At 34.1% G+C, this 22,397-nt stretch overlaps 1 protein-coding gene across 5 annotated transcripts in view; it reads left to right on the forward strand.

Annotated features, from left to right (window-relative positions):
• Positions 1-22,397, forward strand: part of SHOC2 (SHOC2 leucine rich repeat scaffold protein) — an 88,752-nt gene that overhangs the window by 51,145 nt on the left and 15,210 nt on the right. For all 5 annotated transcript variants that reach the window (XM_032281601.1, XM_032281598.1, XM_032281597.1 and 2 more), the window contains exon 3: positions 16,334-16,471. In XM_032281601.1, the coding sequence (XP_032137492.1) occupies positions 16,334-16,471 (138 nt within the window). The remainder of the gene's footprint in view (positions 1-16,333; positions 16,472-22,397) is intronic.

A 22,397-nucleotide genomic window follows, 5' to 3' on the forward strand; every position in this document is an offset into this window, starting at 1 on the left:
ATTTTATGTGGGTCTAGTTGTCAAAATAACCTTTTTTGCTTGGGAATATTATCTAACTTTAAAGTATATGGTTTTTGAGAACTCAGATAATTTTCTTCATTTACAAAGCAATTCTCACAGCATTCATATGTTTGAGAAATAATAATTGTACCTATTTATGGTTTATAGTGTGCTGTTTCCATACATGTATAGAATGTGTGATGATCAAATCATGGTAATTAGCACATCCATCACCTCAAACATTTATCATTTCTTTTCATTGGACACGTTCAAAATCCTCTCTACTAGTTATTTGAAAATATATAATAAATTGTTTGCTAAGGTCACCCTACAGTGTTACAGAATAGTAGAATTTAAAACAGATAGAATTCCTCCTATCTAGCTATAGTTTTGTGTCCATTAACCAACCTCTCCCCATCCTGCCACTCCCCAACCCCTGACACCCTTCTCAGCCTCTAGTAATCACAATTCTACTCTCTACTTCTTTGAGATCAACTTTTTTTTTTAGCATGAGAGAACATGCAGTATTTATATTTCTGTGCCTGGCTTATTTCACTTAATATAATGTCCTCTAAGCTCATTCATGTTGCTGTGAATGACGGAATTTTATTCTTTTTTTTGGGTGAATAGCATTTCATTTTGTGTGTATGTGTGTGATATATATATATATATATATATATATATATATATATCACAATTTTCTTCTGTTAGTGGTTGATTCTATATCTTGACTATAGTGTAGTAATAAATATGAGAGTGAAGATATCTTTTTAATATATTGATACCCTTTTCTTTGTGTATATATATATGCAGTAGTGGTATTACTTGGTCATATGGTAGTTTTTATTTACTTTAACTTTCATACTGTTTTCCATAGTGGCTGTACCAATTTATGGTACACCCACCAACAGTGTATAAGAGTTATCCTTTCTAAATTCTCACCAATAACTGTTTTTTTTTTTTTTTGTCTTTTTAATGATATCCATTCCAATAGGATTGAGATACCATCTCATTGTAGTTTTGATTTTCATTTCCCTTATGATTAGTCACGTTGAGCATTTTTTCATTTACCTTTTGGCCATTTTTATGTGTTGAGAAATGTCTATTTAGATTGTGTGCCCATTTTTAAATCACATGATGATGATGATGATTGTTTTGCTGTTGGGTTGAGTTCCTTGTATATTAATCTGTTGTTGGATGAGTAGTTAGCACATATTTTCTTTCATTCTGCAGGTTGTCTCTTTAGTCTTTGTTTGTTTCCTTTGCTCTGCAGAAGTTTTCAGTGTAAAATAATTTCATTTGTCTATTTTTGCTTTGGTTGCCCATACTTTTTGAGGCTTTACCCATAAAGTCTTTGCCTAGACCATTGTCCTGAAGTGTTTCCCATATGTTTCTTCTAGTTTTAAATTTTTGGGTCTTGACATTTAAGTCTTCAATTTATTCTGAGTTGATTTTTTTAATGTGGTGAAAGATAGGGGTCTAGTTTCATTCTTCTGCATGTGTATATCCAATTTTCCCAGCACGATTTCTGGAAGGGACTATCCTTTCTCCAATGTATATTTTTGGCTCCTTTGTCAAATATCAGTTGGCTGTAAATATGTGGATTTATTTTTGGATTCTCTATTCCATTGGTCTGTTATCTGTTTTTATGCCAGTACTGTGCTACTTTGATTACTCTAACTTTGTGCATACTTTGAGGTCAGGTAATGTGATGCCTCCAGGTTTGTCCTTTTTGCTCACTATTGCTTTAGCTCTTTAGAGCCTAATGTGGTTCCACATGAACTTTAGGATTCTTTTTTTTAAGAATGTCACTGGCATTTTGATAGAGACCACATTGAATTTATAGATTGCTTTGGGTAGTATGGTTATTGTAACAATATTAGTCCTTTCAATTTATGAGCATGGAATGTCTTTCCATTTTTTGGTCCCCCAAATTTCTTTCATCATTGTTTTACAGTTTTTATCATAGGGCTTTTTCACCTCAAATTTACATTTAAGAATCAGCATTTTTTAAAATTACTTATTTGACTGAGTAACATTTATGGAAAACAAAATCAGTTTCTTACTATTCTGCAAATATTTTATCAAATTATATATATACAACCAACATATACATGTATATATAATTAATATCTATATATAAAAACATATTGAACAGAGTCTGCAACTTGTTAGAAAAGTTGAGTGACCTTAGAGATTTAGTTTAACTCCTACTATGTAATTTTCTTGTGAATGTTTTTAGACATTAAGTGGTAGGCTTTCAGTAAATGTGGCTTGAAGGAAATTTAATGAAGCCCAGTACTATTAACCTATTCTTATTATTTTATATTTTAGTACTATAATATAATATGGTATTATAATTAACTTGATAATATATGTAAACTATAGTATTTTCAAGAGTTTAGTATTATATATTTTACTTTAACACAGCTTTATAATAATATTTCAGTATTAACTAAAATTATAACTTTCGATCGCTAACATTCTTGAAATTCTCTTGGGACTGCCAGGAGCGATACAATTGCTCCTGGTAACATTATGGTCCAGGTAACATTATTTAATAATCTCATTTGAATGTCTGTACAAATGCCATTAAGTAACTTACTAAAGCAGGAAAGAGAAATCAGTAAAGGGAATTCATAGTTGTTAATAAGTAACTCCTTTTGACTGGGAACCAGCAGAAAAACAGAAACCTGCAGATGAACTGTTAACTTATTGTTATGAAATTGTCATGCTTTTCACTAAACAACAAAATCCCGTAGAAGTTATTATTGCTAAAGGAGGCAAAAAAAGAACAGGGATAGCAGTTTGGGAGGCCAAGGCAGGTGGATTGCTTGAGCTCAGGAGTTTGAAACCAGCCTGGGTGACATAGCAAAACCTGTTCTCTACAGAAAATTAGCTGGGAACGGTGGTGTACGGCTATAGTCCCAGCTACTCATGAGACTGAGGTGGAAAAGTCATCTGAGCCTGGTGGGTTGAGGCTACAATAAGCTGTGATCTTGCCATTGCAGTCCAACCTGGGTGGCAGAGACCATGTCAGGGTGGGGGGGAGGTGGGGGACGGAACACAGAAAAATAGCACTTGAACTGTTTTAGAAGGACTTGATAGGATCAGAGGAGACAGTTTACTTTCCATGTGACTGAGGTATGGAAAGGAGAGGACAGAGGTTGTACCCTAAAGACAGCATGTTACAAAATCAGAGGAACGTTGTTATTTGTCCATGCCCCTTAGTTACAGAAACATTTTGATTGGAAGAGCCCCTGAAGGTTTCTTTGCAATGAAAAGGGATAATTAAGCTTTTAAGACAGGTTTAAATAATGTTCTGGTATAAATTCTGACCTCTCTAAATCTGTTCAAATTTGTGGGACAAGTATTTCCAACCCTTTTTAATTATGTAGTTTTACAAATGTATTTTAATAAGATGTGCTACGATTTTTACAGAGCTAAACTCTGAATGTTTGAAAAATATCCCTGTAAAGAACAAGAGTTATTTTAGAATATAAGAATCCTAAGTGTGAGACAAGTAAGAGTAAAGGAAAGTTTATAAACCTGAAAGAAACCTAAATTACTCATCTACCAATCTTTGATAGCCTACTAGGTACATTTTCAAAAGGCCTTTTTATATATTTCTGGATTTAATTTACTAAACTTTTGTTAAGGATTTTTGTATCTGCATTTATCATAGATATTGATCTGTAATTTTATTTTCTTTTTTTAAAATACTGGTCATGGTTTCGTATCAGGGTAATACTGTCTTCCTATCATAGAATAAATTGAGACATGTTTCTTCCTCTTTCATATTCTAGAAGAGTTTGTGCAGAATTGGTATTATTTTCTCCTTAAATGTTCAGTAGAATTTATCAGCCATACAATCTGGGACTAGGGTTTTTTTTTGTGTATGTGGACAAGTTTTGAATTTTAAATTCAGTTTATTTAATAGATAGACATATAGTTATTCAAGTTTTCTATTCTCTATTGAAATTTTGAGTTTGATCTGTCAGGGCATTTGTCTATTTTGTACAATTTATTGATTTTATTGGCTTAAAGTTCATATTTTTGTTATGCTTTTAATGTTCCATATATATATATATATATAGTCATGATCCCCTTTCATTCTTGAAATTGATAATTATTGATCTTTTTAAAAACCTTCTTTTGTTTTATGTTTACTTTGTTTGTTTTCTGGTCTTTATTTTAAAATTCCTTATTACTTTGGGTTTAATATGCTTTTCTTTGTTTTCTTAAATTGGTGGTTTAGATTGATTTCAGGCCTTTATTCTTTCATTATATAAGTATTTCATAGCTGGAAATTTCCCTCAAAGTACTTCCTTAGCAGCACACAAATTTTGGTAGGTTATGTTTTCATTATTCAAAATATTTTCTAAATATCCCTTGTTATTTCTTGTCTGATCCATGGATTATTAAGTCGATTGTTCAGTTTCCAAATATATGAGAGATGTTTTCAGATTTTTTTTTTTTTTTTTGATTTATAAAATATGGCTTGTGTACTAAATGGAGTTGAAAAGACTATATGTTCGGCTGTTTTTTGGAGAATTGTAAAACTATCAGCAAGGTCGAGTTGGTTGATAATGTTTTACAAGCAACAGTGTCATACAGTACTTGTATTGTAGATCTTTTCCTATCTTTTAAAAATGGATTTTATAAACAGCATATAGTTAGGTCTTGTGTTTCTGTCCTGCCTGACAGCCACTTGTTCCTTTTTTCTCCTCCTCTCATGCTTTCTTTTGGATTAAGCATTTTTTAAAAATAAGTACCATTTATCTCAACTTTTGACATACTAGTTACACATCTTTGTGGGTTTTTTAGTGTTTCCTCTAGTTTTTACAATAGATATCATAACTTGACTCATTTTACATTGAAATAATATTGTATTATTTTGTATATATCCTAAGAACCTTACAACAGAACACTTATTTATCTCCTTCCATTCTTCATACAGTTATTGTCATACATTTTACTTCTTCACATTACCATAAGTTCCATAAGAATATATTGATACTCTTTTGTGTTAAGATTTAAGTTATCTTTTTAAAAAGTGTTTCAAAATTGTTTATTTTGAATAAATTTTAGGCCTACATGAAAAGTTTCAAAACCATTTTTGAAGGTTTCCGTATACCGTTCACTCAGCTTCCTGATTTTTAATTAGCATTCTATATAACCATTGTATAATGATCAGAACCAAGAGATTAACAGTGATACAGTACTATTAACTACAAATTTTATTTTATTTCACCAGTTTTTCCACTAATGTCCATTTTCTGTTCTAGAATCTCTTGTTACATTTTTACTAGTCATGTGTACATAGTATTCTCTGATCTTTGACAATCTGAAAGCAAAGACTAAAGGCTTTCCTTTTCTTTCATGGCATTGATACTTTTGCAGAGGAGTGCTCCAATATTTTACAGCATATCACTCATTTTTTGTTTAATTTTCTTTTTCCCTGACTAGTTTGAGTTTGCTTTTTTTGTCAGCAATATTACAGTGGTGATTGTGATGCCTTTTCCAGTGAATTATATCCATTCATATTGATAAGACTCATTACTGGTGATTTTGACCTTGACCAGTTGGTAAATGTGATTTCTGCTGTGCTTCTCCATTTTAAAGTTAATACTTTTTTCGTTTTATATCTTTCTTCTCGAATTTAAAGTTAATACTTCTATCTTTTTATCTTGGGAGATGTTTTTAGACTATGCCGATACCTTGTTTTTCCCTAATCTTTGCTCACTAATTTTAGCATTCATTGCTGAATCTTCTCTGTAATAATTATTATTATATCCTAATGGTAATTTTTTAAATTGCATTTTAGGTTTTGGGGTACATGTGAAGAACATGCAAGATTGTTGTATAGGTACACACATGGCAGTGTGATTTGCTACCTCCCTCCCCATCACCTATATCTGGCATTTCTCCCCATGCTGTCTCTCCCCAACTCCCCACTCCCCACTGTCCCTCCCCTATTTCCCCCCTGACACACCCCAGTGTGTGACGCTTCCCTCCATGTGTTCTCATTGTTTTACACCCACCTATGAGTGAGAACATGTGATATTTGATTTTCTGTTCTTGTGTGAGTTTGCTGAGAATGATGGTTTCCAGATTCATCCATGTCCCTACAAAGGACACAAACTCATCGTTTTTGATGGCTGCATAATATTCTATGGTGTATATGTGCCACATTTTCCCTGTCCAATCTATCACTGATGGGCATTTGGGTTGGTTCCAGGTCTTTGCTATTGTAAGCAGTGCTGCAATGAACATTCACATGCATGTGTCCTTATAGTAGAACAATTTATAATCCTTTGGATATATACCCAGTAATGGGATTGCTGGGTCAAATGGAATTTCTATTTCTAGGTTCTTGAGGAACCTATTGTCTTCCACAATGATTGAACTAATTTACACTCCCACCAACAGTGTAAAAGTGTTCCTATTTCTCCACATCCTCTTCAGCATCTGTTGTCTCCAGATTTTTTAATGATCGCCATTCAAACTGGCGTGAGATGGTATCTCAATGTTGTTTTGATTTGCATTTCTCTGATGACCAGTGATGATAAGCATTTTTCCGTACGTTTGTTGGCCTCATATATGTCTTCTTTTGTAAAGTGTCTGTTCATATCCTTCGCCCATTTTTGAATGGTATTGTTTGTCTTTTTCTTGTAAATCTGTTTTAGTTCTTTGTAAATTCTGGATATCAGCCCTTTGTCAGATGGGTAGACTGCAAAAATTTTTTCCCTTTCTGTAGGTTGCCAATTCACTCTAATGACTGTTTCTTTTGCCGTGCAGTAGCTGTGGAGTTTGATTAGGTCCCATTTGTCTATTTTGGCTTTTGTTGCCAATGCTTTTGGTGTTTTGGTTATGAAGTCCTTGCCTACGCCTATGTCCTGAATGGTTTTGCCTAGATTTTCTTCTAGGGTTTTTATGGTGTTAGGTCTTATGTTTAAGTCTTTAATCCATCTGGAGTTAATTTTACTGTAAGGTGTCAGGAAGGGGTCCAGTTTCTGCTTTCTGCACATGGCTAGCCAGTTTTCCCAACACCTTTTATTAAACAGAGAATCCTTTCCCCATTGCTTGTTTTTGTCAGGTTTGTCAAAGATCGGATGGTTGTAGATGTGTTGTGTTGCCTCCGAGGCCTCTGTTCTGTTCCATTGGTCTATATCTCTGTTTTGATACCAGTACCATGCTGTTTTGATTACTGTAGCCTTGTAGTATAGTTTGAAGTCCAGTAGTGTGATGCCTCCCGCTTTGTTCTTTTTGCTTAGAATTGACTTGGCTATGCGGGCTCTCTTTTGTTTCCATATGAAGTTTAAGGTGGTTTTTACCAGTTTTGTGAAGAACGTCATTGGTAGCTTGATGGGGATAGCGTTGAATCTGTAAATTACTTTGGGCAGTATGGCCATTTTCACGATATTGATTCTTCCTAACCATGGACATGGAATGTTTCTCCATCTGTTTGTGTCCTCTCTTATTTCGTTGAGCAGTGGTTTGTAGTTCTCCTTGAAGAGGTCCTTTATGTTCTTTTTTAGTTGTATTCCCAGGTATTTTATTCTCTTTGTAGCAATTGTGAATGGCAGTTCGTTCTTGATGTGGCTCACTTTAAGTCTGTTATTGGTGTATAGGAATGCTTGTGATTTTTGCACATTGATTTTGTATCCTGAGACTTTGCTGAAGTTGCTTATCAGTTTCAGGAGATTTTGCGCTGAGACAGTGGGGTCTTCTAGATATACAATCATGTCATCTGCAAATAGAGACAATTTGACTTCCTCCTTTCCTATTTGAATACCCTTTATTTCTTTTTCTTGCCTGATCGCTCTTGCTAGAACTTCCAATACTATATTGAATAGGAATGGTGAGAGAGGGCATCCTTGTCTAGTGCCAGATTTTGAAGGGAATGCTTCCAGTTTTTGCCCATTCAGTATGATATTAGCTGTTGGTTTGTCATAAATAGCTTTTATTATTTTGATATACGTTCCATCAATACCTAGTTTGTTGAGAGTTTTTGGCACAAAGGGCTGTTGAATTTTGTCAAAGGCCTTCTCTGCATCAATTGAGATAATCATGTGGTTTTTGTCTTCGTTTCTGTTTATGTGGTGAATTACGTTTATATACTTGCATATGTTGAACCAGCCCTGCATCCCTGGGATGAAGGCTACTTGATCATGGTGGATAAGCTTTTTGATGTGCTGTTGCAATCGGTTTGCCAGTATTTTATTGAAGATTTTGGCATCTATGTTCATCATGGGTATTGGCCTAAAGTTTGCTTTCCTTGCTGAGTCTCTGCCGGGTTTTGTTACCAGGATGATGTTGGTCTCATAGAATGATTTGGGAAGGATTCCCTCTTTTTGGATTGTTTGGAATAGTTTCAGAAGGAATGGTACCAGCTCCTCTTTGTATGTCTGGTAGAATTCGGTTGTGAATCCATTTGGACCTGGGCATTTTTTGGGTGGTAGGCTCTTAATTGCTGCCTCAACTTCAGACCTTGCTATTGGTCTATTCAGGGTTTCGACTTCTTCCTGGTTTAGGCTTCGGAGGATGCAAGTGTCCAGGAATTTATTCATTTCTTCCAGGTTTGCTAGTTTATGTGCATAGAGTTGTTTTTAATAATATCTGATGATGGTTTGTATTTCTTTGGAATCTGTGGTGATATCCCCTGTATCGTTTTTTATTGCATCTATTTGATTATTCTCTCTTTTTTATTAACTGGCTAGTGGTCTGTCTATTTTGTTGATCTTTTCAAAAAACCAGCTCCTGGATTTATTGATTTTTTTTTTTTGAAGGGTTTTTTGTGCCCTAATGGTAATTTTTAAAAATAGCCCTCATTCTATTTCTTTTGCGTTTGTTAATTGTATTCTATAAGGTGGTCCCTTCTACTCCATTTATTTGTTTTTTACAAATAAATGGAGATTGGACTCATGTTTTCTGTGGGTTATAAACCAATATTTTTATACATTTTATTGCTCAGATTGTTCCATGATTGGTTGCTTACAAACTCCTTTGGGTTAGTTTCTGTGCTTTTTGATATGACATCATCCTTTTCAGTGTTTTTTAAAAGAAATTTTTGAAATAAAAAGGCTTACTACTTCTGTTCCTTTTTTTTGTGTAGATGTGAATTTCTATTTCAAATCAATTTTTTTTTTTTTTTTTGGTGAGACTGAGTTTCGTTCCTGTAGCCCAGGCTATATAGCACAGTGGCATGATTTTGCTCACTGCAACCTCCGCCTCCTGGATTCAAGCACTTCTCCTGCCTCAGATTCCAGAGTAGTTGGGATTAGAGGCATAGGTCACCATGCCTAGCTAATTTTTGTATTTTTTGTAGAGATGGGGTTTCGCCATGTTAGCCAGGCTGGTCTCGAACTCTGTCCTCAGGTGATACACCTGCTTGAGCCTCCCAAAGTGCTGGGATTACAGGCATGAGCCACCGTACCATGTCTAGTAATTTTTAATTGGATATGAGCTTTATAAAATTTTCACATTGTTGAGTCTTGGATTTTGTTGTATTCTTTTAAAAGTGCTGGACTTTGTTCTGGCATATAGTTAAGTTACTCTGTAGTCAGTTTAATTCTTTCATGGCTTACTTTTAAGCTTCATTTGGGTAGTTTTAGTAGCCTTTTGTCTACATCTAATTTAACCCCACTACTAAGGTTATAAGTTTTGATGATGTTGCTGGTAAGAATTCAAGTTAATTGCAACCTTGTGTGACTGCTGGGAATTGTTTGGGTTGCTGCTGCTAGGTCTTTGCCTAGCCTTTGTTGGTTTGTTTGCACGGAATGGAGATAAGAATTTAGGCAAAGGCTGAATGAGACTTTCTTGCAGATTGCACAAATCTATTTGCTACTCTCTTCTGCCTCCAATTCTGCCTCCCAAATTCTAACCATTTTGGCCTTCCTAAACTGAAATCTTTTGCCCTAACTTAGTAAAACTGTTGGCCCTTGTTCTATATTCCTTCCCTGTTTTTCTTTTTCTTTTTCTTTTTCTTTTTTTGTGACCTGGAACCTGCCTCCAGGCAGTAACTTGGGGCAGTCATAGGGCTCCTGTTGTTTTCCTGTGATACAAGGGAACAGTCCTACATGGCTGTTGTCTGCAGTCTGCAAACGGTTTTCTCAAACACTTTGTTCATTTTTTATTTGTATCATGGTGGTAAATAGAAGACAGTCTAGTAATTCTTGATTGGCTAGTATAAATAGCTAGTACTGTAACTACTGTGGATTCCATTGTCATCCTCGGAAAAGTATTACATTTTTATTTTGTTCTGCTAGGCAGTTAAATTGCTTTTGAGTCATCTTGACCGTGGAGACTTAGATTTAGCTCTCCTAGGGTGATGCTATTTGATTATATCTTTAGACCTGGGGCAAATGCCTTAGTTTTGAGATGTGGTCTTTACTCGCCTATGTTATAGCCCTTTTGGAATTTTGCTTCCTTACTCTCCTCCAACTTGACAAGATTGAAAATCCAAACTCTTAAAGACCACATTTGGCAACTGTTGAAGTCTCTGCTCACCTCCTTTAGCCTTTTAGCTGTGGTTCTCCCCTTGGGCTCCTTGCAGTCCTCTCTTCCACATGTATTTTTGGAGTCAGGCAAGAATTGAGCAGTGTGTATTTGCAGATTTTAGGACTCTGCTCTTTGTGATTTCCTCCTTTACAGAGTATCCAACCTTGAATTGCAGTCACTCTTACAACCCTGAATCCTGTCCTTTGGCTTCTTAGGCTAATAGGACTTGGATTTTGACTTGAGATTTACTTTTCTCAGGCAGATTTTTTTTTAGTAACTTCATGGTAAAAGCTTTATAAAAAGGCATTTATGAAGGTAAATTTCATGTGATTCCTATATTATCTATTGTTGTGTAACAAATTACTCTAAAAGATAACTCTTAAAACAACAATCATTTGTTATCTTATAGTTTCTTTGGTTTGGGTGTCAGGCACAACGTAACTGGACCTTCTTATTTAGGATCTCTCACAAGGTCTTTCAGTCATAGTGTTAAACAGGGCTTGAGAAGGCTTATCTGGGGAAGGATACATATCCCAGTTCATGTAGTTTTTGTTAGGATTTAGTTCCTAGCAGGTTGCTGGACAGGGCTTCAATTTCTTGCTGACTGTTGGCTGGAGATTGCTCTTAGTTCCTTTCCAAATGGGTCTTTTCAACATGGCAACTTGCCTCATCAAAGGGTGCAAACTAAGAAATCAATAAAGTGCTAGCTAGATGGAAGTCACAGTCTTTTGTAACTGAATTACAGATGTGACATCCTATCACCTTTGCCATATTTTGTTGGTAAGAAGCAAGTCACTAAGTTTAGCCCACACTCAGGGGAGAGGTAATTATATATTGTATACAATTATTCATGAGGCGGGCCCATTGGGGGTTATCTTAGAAGTCTGCTTACTACAGTTTCCTTCTTGTAAGGGTTAAATTCCCTCAAGTTTTAACATTTTTCTCCCTGTATGCCTTTAAATATTTTATCCACAGTTTTAAATTATCAACATGAATCCACCATTACCCTTAGCCAGAGTTCACTGTTTACAGATGTTAACTGCAACTTTCTCTTAGGAGAAAAATACTCTACTATGATAACATTTTCTTCTTCATGTTTTTTTTTTCCCCTAACTAGCCACTAAATATTTTATGTACATGTCTAACTGATACCTCAACTTCATCATGACCAGATTATAACTTCAGCTCAATTTTTCTTTCTTGTGGATTCTGTTGCTTTCTCATAATTGCATCTTATCTTCTCTATCAACCCAGCCTCAATATCTGGGATCAGAGGATTTTGTTGTTGTTATAATTCTAATCAAGGTGTAACCTACTCACTAGACAGGTACTGGGCCACCAGCTGTTTGTTACTAGTTTGCCCAAATTAAGAACAGAAATTGAAAGTAAGCATTTAGAATTTGACATTGCTGAGACATCCAAGTGTGTGAGTTTGTGTTTTAAATATTCATCTGCAACTGGTTGGGAAAAACAAAAGACCAAAAAAACAGATCTTCGCCATATATAGTCTGAAGAGCGTTTTTCAATCCCATTACTGTCATTTTTTTCTGTCTCTTTTGATACTAAGCCTGTTGTTCATTCACTTATTTCTACTGCCATTGACGTAGTGTAGACCTTCACACTATTTCTTGTGGGCTAATTGCAATAGCCTCAACCTAGGCTCTGTATTTTCTGTTTCTCTTTCTCCAGTCCATCCATTCACATCTGTGAGAAAACAGACTTTGTAGAACAGCACTCTGATTATCATGGTTTGCTTAAAAACTTTAAATTGTGCTTTATTATCTAGTCAAAATGGTCCAGATTCCTTAGGTTGATACTTAAGATCCTAGATTTCTCACTTCCCCTCCTCTCCTTTACTGCTTTCCCTCCCGTCCCCTGTATCTCAGTTCAAACATGCTTTTTTTTTTCATTCCAGTTTCCCCCAACAGTCAGTTCCAACTTTCTTTCCTTGTGTTTTCTTGTTGTTTACAGCAGTTATCACATCCTGACAACTTTATTTACTTATTTTATGATTCCCCACTCCATGCACACTACAGTGTAAGTTTCATGTGGATGGAAACTTCCTTCGTTTCCTGCACTGCTGAATCTCCAGAAGGTGCACAGTAAGTTTTTCTTTCATCGATGAGTCAGTGAAATGGGTCACCACCTTAAAGATAAAGAATTTTGACTGTGAATGGCCATGAAGATCCAAAAGAATGGCCCTTTAATGGTGAAGTTTTCTAAGCAGGCAGTGAAGGACCTATTTGGAGCAGAGACTCTAGCCTCCCGCAAATCACATTATAGTCTTTTACAAATTTTAAATTTCATGAATACAAGCATTTGGTATACTGAAGTAGTCCGTTTCTTCAGTGCCCAGTTTTGTGCTTGGAAAAGAGAATGTACATAGCAGTAATTTTTTGTTCGAATGAATTAATTAATGCAGTCAGTGTTCCTACCACGCTCCCAGCTGTGGCTTCGACTCCTGGTAACTCTATCACATTTCTCTCCAGTTCTGGGGGCAGAGGTTTGCTGTCTGATCTCAAAAGGATGTAAGAAGAATTGATGATCTTCAGTTTGTTCAACCTTTTTCTTGTTGTGAGGACAGGAGTGATGACTTCAAAATTTTTTATGTGTTAGATTGGAAACTGGAAGTCAACTGTAAGTTTTTATAGAAATTCTTTGCTAAGTTGAGGTAATGCCCCACTGTTTCTAAATTGGTGAGAGTTTTTAACATGAATGCATTTTGAATTTGTTAAAAGTTTTCCTTGTATGAATCATCAAGTGATTTTTATTTCCTTAGAGTGTTGATATGGTAAATAACATTGATTGATTTCCAAATATTAAACCCTCCTTTCATATCTGGAATTAATCCTAATCCTACTTGGTGATGATATATAATCATTTTTATAGTGTTGAATTCAGTTTTCAAACATTTTGGTGAGGATTTTTGTGTCTAAGTTCCTGACATATAAATCTCATGAGAGACATTGAGTTATAGTGCTATTATTTTTTATGCTGTCTTTTTGTACTGTCTTTGATTTTAATATCAAGATAATACCTCACAAAATGAGTTTGAACTTGTTTTCTTCTCTATTTTTTTTTTTTTTTTTTGGAAAGCATTGGGTAAAATTGGTGTTAATTCTTTCCTAAGCATTTGGTAAAAGTCTGCAGTGAAGCCATCTGGACCTGGAATTTCTTTTTTGAAAAACTTTTTACTTATAAATATTTATTTAATGATTATCATATGATGCAGGTTTTCTGTTTCATTTTGATTGAGTTTCGGTAGCTTGTGGCTTTGAAATAATTTTATATCTTCTAAGGTTTTGAATTTATGATTTATAATTATAAAGATTTTTGTAATATAATCGTTTTATCTTTTAAAGCACCATAGAATCTGTATTCCTTTATTTCATTGCTATTATTTGAAATATGTGTCTTCCCCCTTTTTTATTTAAGTCATAGCAGAGGGCAATAAACATTGTTTTTCTTCCCCCCAAAGAACAAACTTGTATTTACATTAACTATTCTCTCTCTTTTCATTTTTATTGATTTGTACTCTTATTTTTATTACCTTCCTTTTGCTTGCTTGGATTTATTTTTATCTTTTTCTGTTTTCTTGAGATGGCGACTTAGATTACTGATTTGAGATCCTACACCTTTTGTAATGTAAAAATTTAGTGCTATAAACTTCCCTCTTAGCACTGGCTTAGCTATGTCCCGTACTTTTTTTTTTTTTTTATTGTTATAAGATATGCATAACATAGAATTTATAATTTTAGCCATTTTTACTTGTACACTGGCATTAAGCACATTGACATTGCTGTGCAGCCATTACTATTACTCATCTCCAGAACATTTTCATCAACTGAGACTGAAACTCTGTACCTGTTGAATAATAAGTCCTCATTCCCCTCTCCTCAGTACCTACTAACCACGATTCTGCTTTCTGTGTCTATGAATTTGTCTATTTCAGGTACCTCATATAAAAGGGATCATAAAGTTGTTCTTTTGCGTGTGGCTTATTTCACTTGGTATATAATTTTTTCCAGGTTTATCCATGTTTAGCATGTCGGTAATGTATTCAAGTCTGTATAAGACTCCATTATATATACACACTACATTTTGGTTATTCATTCTTTAATAGACAGCTGGGTTGTTTCCACATTTTGACTATTGTGAATAATGCTGCTATGAAATGCCTGTTTGTATCCCTGCTTTCCATTCTTCTGGGTATATACCTTGAAGTTGAATTGCTTGATTATATGATAATTTTATGTTTAATATTTTGAAGAACCACTATACAATTTTTCACAGCAACTGTACCCTTTCCCAAAAGCAATGCACAAAGCTTCCAGTTTCTCCACATCCTCACTAGTACTTGTTACTTTCTATGTTTTGATAATAGCCATCCCAATGGGTGTGAAGTGGTGTCTCCTCATGATTTGCATTTCCCTAATGATTACTGATGTCGAGCATCTTTTTATGTGTTTATCGGCTATTTATATATCTTTAGAGAAATATCTATTGAAGTCCATTCCCCATTTTAAAATTGGCTTCTTTGAGGTTTTTCATGGTGGTCTTGTTTTATTGTAGGAGTTCTTTATATATTCTGGATATTAATCCCTTATGAGATACATGATTTGCATATATTTTCTCCCACTATATAAGTTGTCTTTTCACTCTTCTTAGTATCCTCTGATGCACAAAAGTTTCTAGTTTTGATAAAATCTAATTTATCAATTTTTCTTTTGTTGCCTGTTTATTGTGTTTAGCTTAATAGTGGGTTCCACATCCATTAAAAGTTCTCTAGTTTGTGCTTTTCTGTATCTCCAACCTCTGCCTTAAAAAATAATAATAGAAAAACCTTGACAAGACCAATAAAAATGAAAATGTTTTTTAAAGCTAAATAACACTAGGTAATTTAAATTGCCAGTACAGACCTTTGAACCAGAATAGAAAGGGAGAACTATACCTTGTTTTCTGTCCTTTTAGAGTCCTAGTAAATTGAGAAGCTATTTTTACTTATAAATGTCAGTTTATGCATTTATATAACATCAGAACACTTGCATATTTGAAAGTATATATGAGATTTCATTTCATATTTGAAAGCTTGGATGTAGGTCACAATCAACTTGAACACCTTCCAAAGGAGGTTGAAAACAGTATGCAGAAAACCAACCTTGTTTTGCAACACAGTGAACTTCCAGACCTCCCAGATGCTATGAGAGGAGAAAGAAGATATTGATAGCTATTAATAGCTAACTGGATATTAAGAAGACTATTCTTGATTCATTTTGGTTATGAAAATTCAAGATTAAAATTCACATTTACCAAAGTTGTAAAACTTTTAAGACAATATTTTTAAATCACTTTTCCATTTCCATATCTTGAGGTAGATTATGACCCTCAAACTGAACTCAAGGCATATCTGGTATTATTGTGCTGGATTTGGTTAACAAAATCAGTATTTCAAATTTTGGAATATATAAACATTTGTGATTGAATTGGTTACTTTAAAAGAGCATGTAATACAGGTTGGAAAAGTAATCATTCACAAACAATATTTTAATTTTATCAGATGTCATTTTGAAGTAATGGTTTCAGATTTGTGGTTGACTTAGTTTTTGAGAAAGAAAATGAAATTGTAATATAGAAAAATGAAGTTTTTATTTTCTTGCAATGCAAGTATGTTCAGTAAATAATTTAACATTTTAAAAGTTGCCTACCTAATAAAGGTTATGTTTCCAGTTATTTGTGTTCAGAAATTATAAAATTTACTTTTTTGCTTACAATATTATCTAGTATGTCTTTTAAGAATACTTATTGAATTTTTATGTTGGTCAATTTACAGGTGAATTATGTAACCTCATTACGCTGGATGTAGCTCACAATCAACTTGAACACCTTCCAAAGGAGATTGGAAACTGTACACAGATAACCAACCTTGACTTGCAGCACAATGAACTGCTAGACCTCCCAGATACTATAGGTATGAGAGGAGAAAGAAGATATTGATAGCTGTTAATAGCTAACTGGATATTAACAGGACTATTTTTGATCCATTTGGTAATGAAAATTCATAAAATTCACAGTTACTAAAGTTGTAAGACTTTTAAGATAATATTTTAAAATCACTTTTCATTTCCTTTTCTTGACAAAGAAAATAGGTTTTAAGGAAATGAGCCCAATGGGATTATAAAAGAGAGAGCATATCAAGTTGCGTGTATATATATCCTATCATAGCTTAAATTGCAAAATGGGTGGCTTTTTCTGCTTTTGCTTATTTGTTATTATACCGGGTGTGGTCCTTTTTTTGCTAAAGTACATACTGTAAAATAAAACCACTGGTGTTTAGTTTTTTAAACACGGCCAATATAATTTAAAGTTTGTTTATCTGTAATACTCAGGGGATAAGTGAGGAGATGTCTTGAAGTTCAAAATATGTTTCAAAGACTTAGACAAATTGCAGAAAGTTGAATTGAGCTGTGATATGTTCTGTGTGTATGTAGTCTTGTTTATTTTTTTGATTGCCCATAATTTATACCAGTAAAGGGAATTTTAAAAATTCTGATGCCTTTTTAGTTATTAATGTGGTATAAGGATACTATAATGTTTATTTAGAAAAATTACATCTCAGTTTACATAATTTCCATCATAAATATTTAATTTAAAAAAAAATTTTTTTTTTTTTGAGACTGAGTTTCACTCTGCTGCTCAGGCTGGAGTGCAGGGTCCTATTAGAAGTAATTCTTCTGTATAAAAGTGTGTTTACTAATGTGAAAACATCTGATTTCGTTATTAATCTCTTGTAGTTTAGATGTTATCTCAGAATATCACATATGCCTCACCTCTAACTTACTCTGGAGGGTCAGATCACAGTATTACATATTGGAAATCAGTGAGAACTGAAACATTAACAACAAGAAAATTTTAAATAACGTTGCATTTACTTTTATATGCTTTGATAGTTGTTGCCAAGTATAGGACAGCTGTTACTTTGAGTAAATGGCAAAATAAATGAGTAATATTTATTGAAACTGTTTATGATATTGTAGTCATTTATCAATTACCATGTTTATTAAATAATTATTTCCTCTTTCCCCATCCTTTTCAGTCCCAGTATTTTGATTATGTAGCAGAATATTGAGGTTTGGTGGGAAACTTTGACAGTTGAGCCTTGGTCTGTTACAAATTTCAACAGTCTTAATTAAGATTTTCACTCTCATTTATTGAAGAAGAACAATTTACCCAAAATAGCCAGTGGAAACTAAATTGAATTATGGTTCTCCTGATAATTTACCTGTTTAAAATCCTGTTCTGGTTCTGAGAAAGTATAACTTAAAATCTCACAAACAGAAAGCCCAATACCTATTCTACAGAGTTGCTGCTGGCCTAGGAGCAGCTGCCCACTCTCTTTTCCCTGGACTAAAAAATCTGGCCCTACACTCATAACTGAAAATCAAATCTTGTATCATCATACAATCACTTTCCAGAAATCATTTTATATTTGCTTGCCTTTTCTTTCTTTTCTTTTTTCTTATAAGTAGACCAGAATATTTTTACCTTTTTCCTTATTTTAACATGAACATTCCTGGAGTAACTGTCACTCCCCTGTGATAATGAGTGCCATTTACTTCCAGGTTGAGTAGCTGGTATCACTGACAGCTTATAGGATGTGAGGAAAAGACAGAAGGAAATGGGATGGTGGTGGTGATGTGTGTGGGGGGGTACCAAGTTGCAGTTAAGTAAGAGAGTGCTTAAATACATATTTATTTCTAGATTTAACTGTTAGCCTGCCTTGTTGAATTAAAAATATATATTATTTTATATGAATATTTTTTAATCAGAAATTAGCTATGAACAAAAGAAAATATAAGCTTCATTCCAACAGTTATTTTGTTTTGAAGTATGAATGTGATGTTTTTTTAAAGCTTTCTGGTACCTCTGGTACTTCTATGTAATCCAGGGAAGAAATGGTCCAACGCAGGAAAAAATAGTTTACTTTTTGTTCCTTCTTAAAATGAGATTTAGAGAGAACTATGCCACAAAACCTTGCCTTCAAGGCTAGAGCACACAACAATTCACAGAGGCCTTTTTGCTGCACTGGGCTCTGAAGAAATGTTACAGTAATTATGGTTATATCAACAAGCAGCCTTTTAGTCATTTTAGTAATTGGGTTTTAGGTAATTACAGTGCAGTGTATGTGTAACAACTTTACTAGTTTTCTTTTTAATAAAGTGGTGTTCTTCAGGTTTTTAACATTCAGGAATTTCTGTGTTGCTTACTTTTCAGTTTGCTTTCAGTTTAATGTTGCAGAAAAAATAATAGTACCTTTGACATTTCATCCTTCGAACCCTGAGTCTTTCCTACAATTTTTTTTTTTTTTTGCTAATTTGTTAAAATAAGATAATTTAAATTAGTCTTACTCAAAAATTATACTAAAGTAACCTAAAGTTGCTGTTTATATTTGCTGAAATTGAAAGCATCTAATTTTAATTCATAGCCATTTGATTTCACCATATTTTAAAAATCTGACAGCATAAGAAAGCAAGCTGTCGAAGTGGAGCACAGAACAATTTATAGACAAAGTTAAGCACTCAGAAGCTAAATGCTGGTGATTGGCAGCGATCAGCCTACGTTTATATACAGAAGCGTGGCAACAATGATTTTATTTCTTAGTCAAGATGGCTCAACACTAAAGCAGCTATGTGTTGATTTCTAGGTTGCAGTTTAGTTTGTGGTTAAAACCACTCATTGAGAGAGGTTAGAGTTGAAACCACAGCAGAGGGTGAATCACAATAAATGCCAGATTTCTGATGTTTTCTTCTGGTGTAAAGGAGTTTTGATATTTTATCCTTAATTTTTTAAACCTCTTTTATTTAGCTGAGAGTAATAGACTTTGGCAAAATGTGGATGACATTCTTTGAATATGCCAGTGGTCTCAAGTGATAGGGCCTTTGCAAATGTGAGATTTCTTCATCAGAATAGCATATTCTCATAGATTACATTTTTAGAAATTCAACCCCTTTTGCCCCACCAAAAAGCAAAAAGTTTAGATCCAACAAAGGTGGAGGTACCTTTTAATTTAAATTACTACTGGTTTTGATAGTAGATAATGTCATATAGCAATTTAGCTACATTATTTTTATTTTGTAATTTTTATATTCTAGGAACCTACTCTGGTTTTAAAAGTGAGAATCTTAAGAGTTATTTGGTTTTGGATGAGACATTTCAAGAATCTGCTTCTGTTTACTAGGCTTTTGCATTGACAAACATTTAGAATTTGGTTCCCCTGCTAATCTTTGTTACCACAGAAAGATTTTAGTTTTCAGTGAATAAAAAACATTTCAAATATTATATTCATCTACTCTGATATTGTGAAGGATTTATTAAATGAAGCATATCAGTTGATGGAGCAAAATTATGGAGACTTTCTACTGTTAATAAATTCTCCCCTCTTCTGACAGACTTCAAAGACCCCTTGGTGAACACTTTAGCCATTTTGTTACAATGGAACAACTTTCTTCCATAGGGAAAGCAGTGATGTAAAGGAGAGAAAGCTATAGTCTTGTTAAAGGTTGGCCACCTCTTTTTATCTGCAGCTGCATATAGGAAATTAAAATTTTATCAGAAGATTTTGAAGTTCTTTATAATCAGACATCACTACTTGCAGGAAAATTTTCACTTCTGCTGACCTTGCTGTAGCGGTAGCCATAGGATTGGAATAGACAAGGGATAAAATGTTGATACCATTCCTCCCCATTTTTTACAAGGATGTGGGTAAATGGGAGCTATTCTTCATTCTTGATGGAAATAAAAATTATATAGCCTTTTGTTACAACTTATCAAAATTTTAAATATCTGTATCCTCTGACACATAAATATTTTCACATGTGCATAAAGATATATGTCTAAGATATTTATTACAGAATTCCTCGTTTCAAAAATTAAATGCCATCAATTGAGCAATGATTAGCAAGATAATGGCACACACATGAAACACTTTACAGTGACTCAATAGAATGTGATAATATCTGTATTCACTCAGCATAAAAATATATCTGTCACCTGTTACATGGTTGGGGGGGAGAAGCATATTGAATGATCTTATTTATATGAAAGCAAACACATAAACATAAGAAATCTCTACATTTGTATATGTATAAATAAGTACTTAGGTCTCAATAGGAATGTATCATACTATAAACCATGATTATCTAAGAAAAATAGGGAGATAAATTTAAATATTTTATAACTAAAAATGATGTGGTGCCACGGGTGGGGGGAATGCAGAAAGTTGGAATTGTGTATCTAAGCATGGACTGTTCAGAAGTTGGGTATCCCAGAAAATTTTCTGCAAATATTTGTAGAATAATTAATTTATATTGAGATAGACCAGATATATATATATGTGTGTGTGTATATATATATATACATATATATATATATTTCAATCATGACCAATAAAATCTGTTTCATAGACATGCTGTTTTATAATATGAGAATGGGTTGAAGAAAATAGATTTTTATGGGCCTAACATGTAGTTTTTTTGTATCTTGTTCCTAATGGAAAGGAGGACAAATAATGAAATGTTTTAGTTTCTGTAATTATTAAGAAAGTGTGAATTAATGCCTGTTGTATGCTGAGCACTGAAACAAATTCTATCGAGAGAAATACAGCAAAGCTCCTCACTTGACTGGGTTTTCAGACTGGTGAGGGAGATAACTAATCCATGAAACAAATGAGACAAAATAAAATTAATTGCCAACTGTGGTGAAAACAGTATGCTGGTATATTCAGTTTACCAGGAGGTCAGTAAGATCTTGATAAAATGGCCAAGAATGGCTTAATAAACAAATGCATTGAACTCAGTATGGAAGAAAAATGCAGTCCATGAGCACAACAGCATGACAGTCAAACGGCTTGGGGGTGAGAATGAGCATGCTTCTGTGTCAAGGAAACAAGCTAAGTAGAGCAAAGTCAATGAAGATCTTGAAGGAAAATTTGTTGATAGGGAGCCAGCCAAGTTTGATTGACTAGCTGGTGATGTGACAAGTTACTTCACAAATGTTATGGTAAAGTCCCTGCTGATTACCCTCAGATGACTCTTATTGCTGCTTCCTAGATATCTTCTTCATCTCTTATCTTTTTATCAAATGTCACGGGATGGCTGTCTAAAACTTCAAACCACTATACTCATTTTTTTTTTCTCACAATTTAGCTTATGTGTTCACTTTATGGAGAAGATGATCCTTACAGTGTGAAGTGCCCCAAACTTCTTATTTCTACATTTATTGTCCCTCTTTGCTCATCTTTTGTTCATTCCCTCCTGTTCCTGGAGACAGAGATATTCCTTCTTTCTAAGATTAACTTTTCTACTTTATAAAGCCAGCTTTGGTCCTTTGTGTTAGAAGTTGTCTCCCCCATCTTTTAACATTCAAAGATTTTGTTCATACCTCTTTTAGGGTATTACCGTAGTCTACAAAGTATTATAGTTATTTGTAAAAATATATTGCTCTACTGTAAGCCTCTTGAGAGGAGACAGACTGTGTCTTGTATGGCACTGTGCAATTATACAGCAGTTAAACAATAAGTAGCTAGATTGATAGGGTGGAAGTGTATCATAGGGACCCCTAGAAGCTAGCAAAGAGTGTTTACATTTGATACACTAGGGAATAGTTTGTTTTTAGTATTAATACTTTTGGCCGGGTACAGTGATTCACGCCTGTAATACCAGCATTTTGGGAGGCTGAGGTGAGTGGATTACTTTAGCACAGAGATCAAGACTAGCCTAGGCAATATGGTGAAACCCTATCTCTACAAAAATACAAAAATTAGCTGGGTGTGGTGGCCTGTGCCTGTAGTCCCTGCTACTCCAGAGGCTAAGGTAGGAGGATCACCTTAGCCTGGGGAG

Source organism: Sapajus apella, unplaced genomic scaffold, assembly GCF_009761245.1.
Source record: "Sapajus apella isolate SASKATOON/1434 unplaced genomic scaffold, GSC_monkey_1.0 scaffold13, whole genome shotgun sequence".
Taxonomy (NCBI): Eukaryota; Metazoa; Chordata; class Mammalia; order Primates; family Cebidae; genus Sapajus; species Sapajus apella.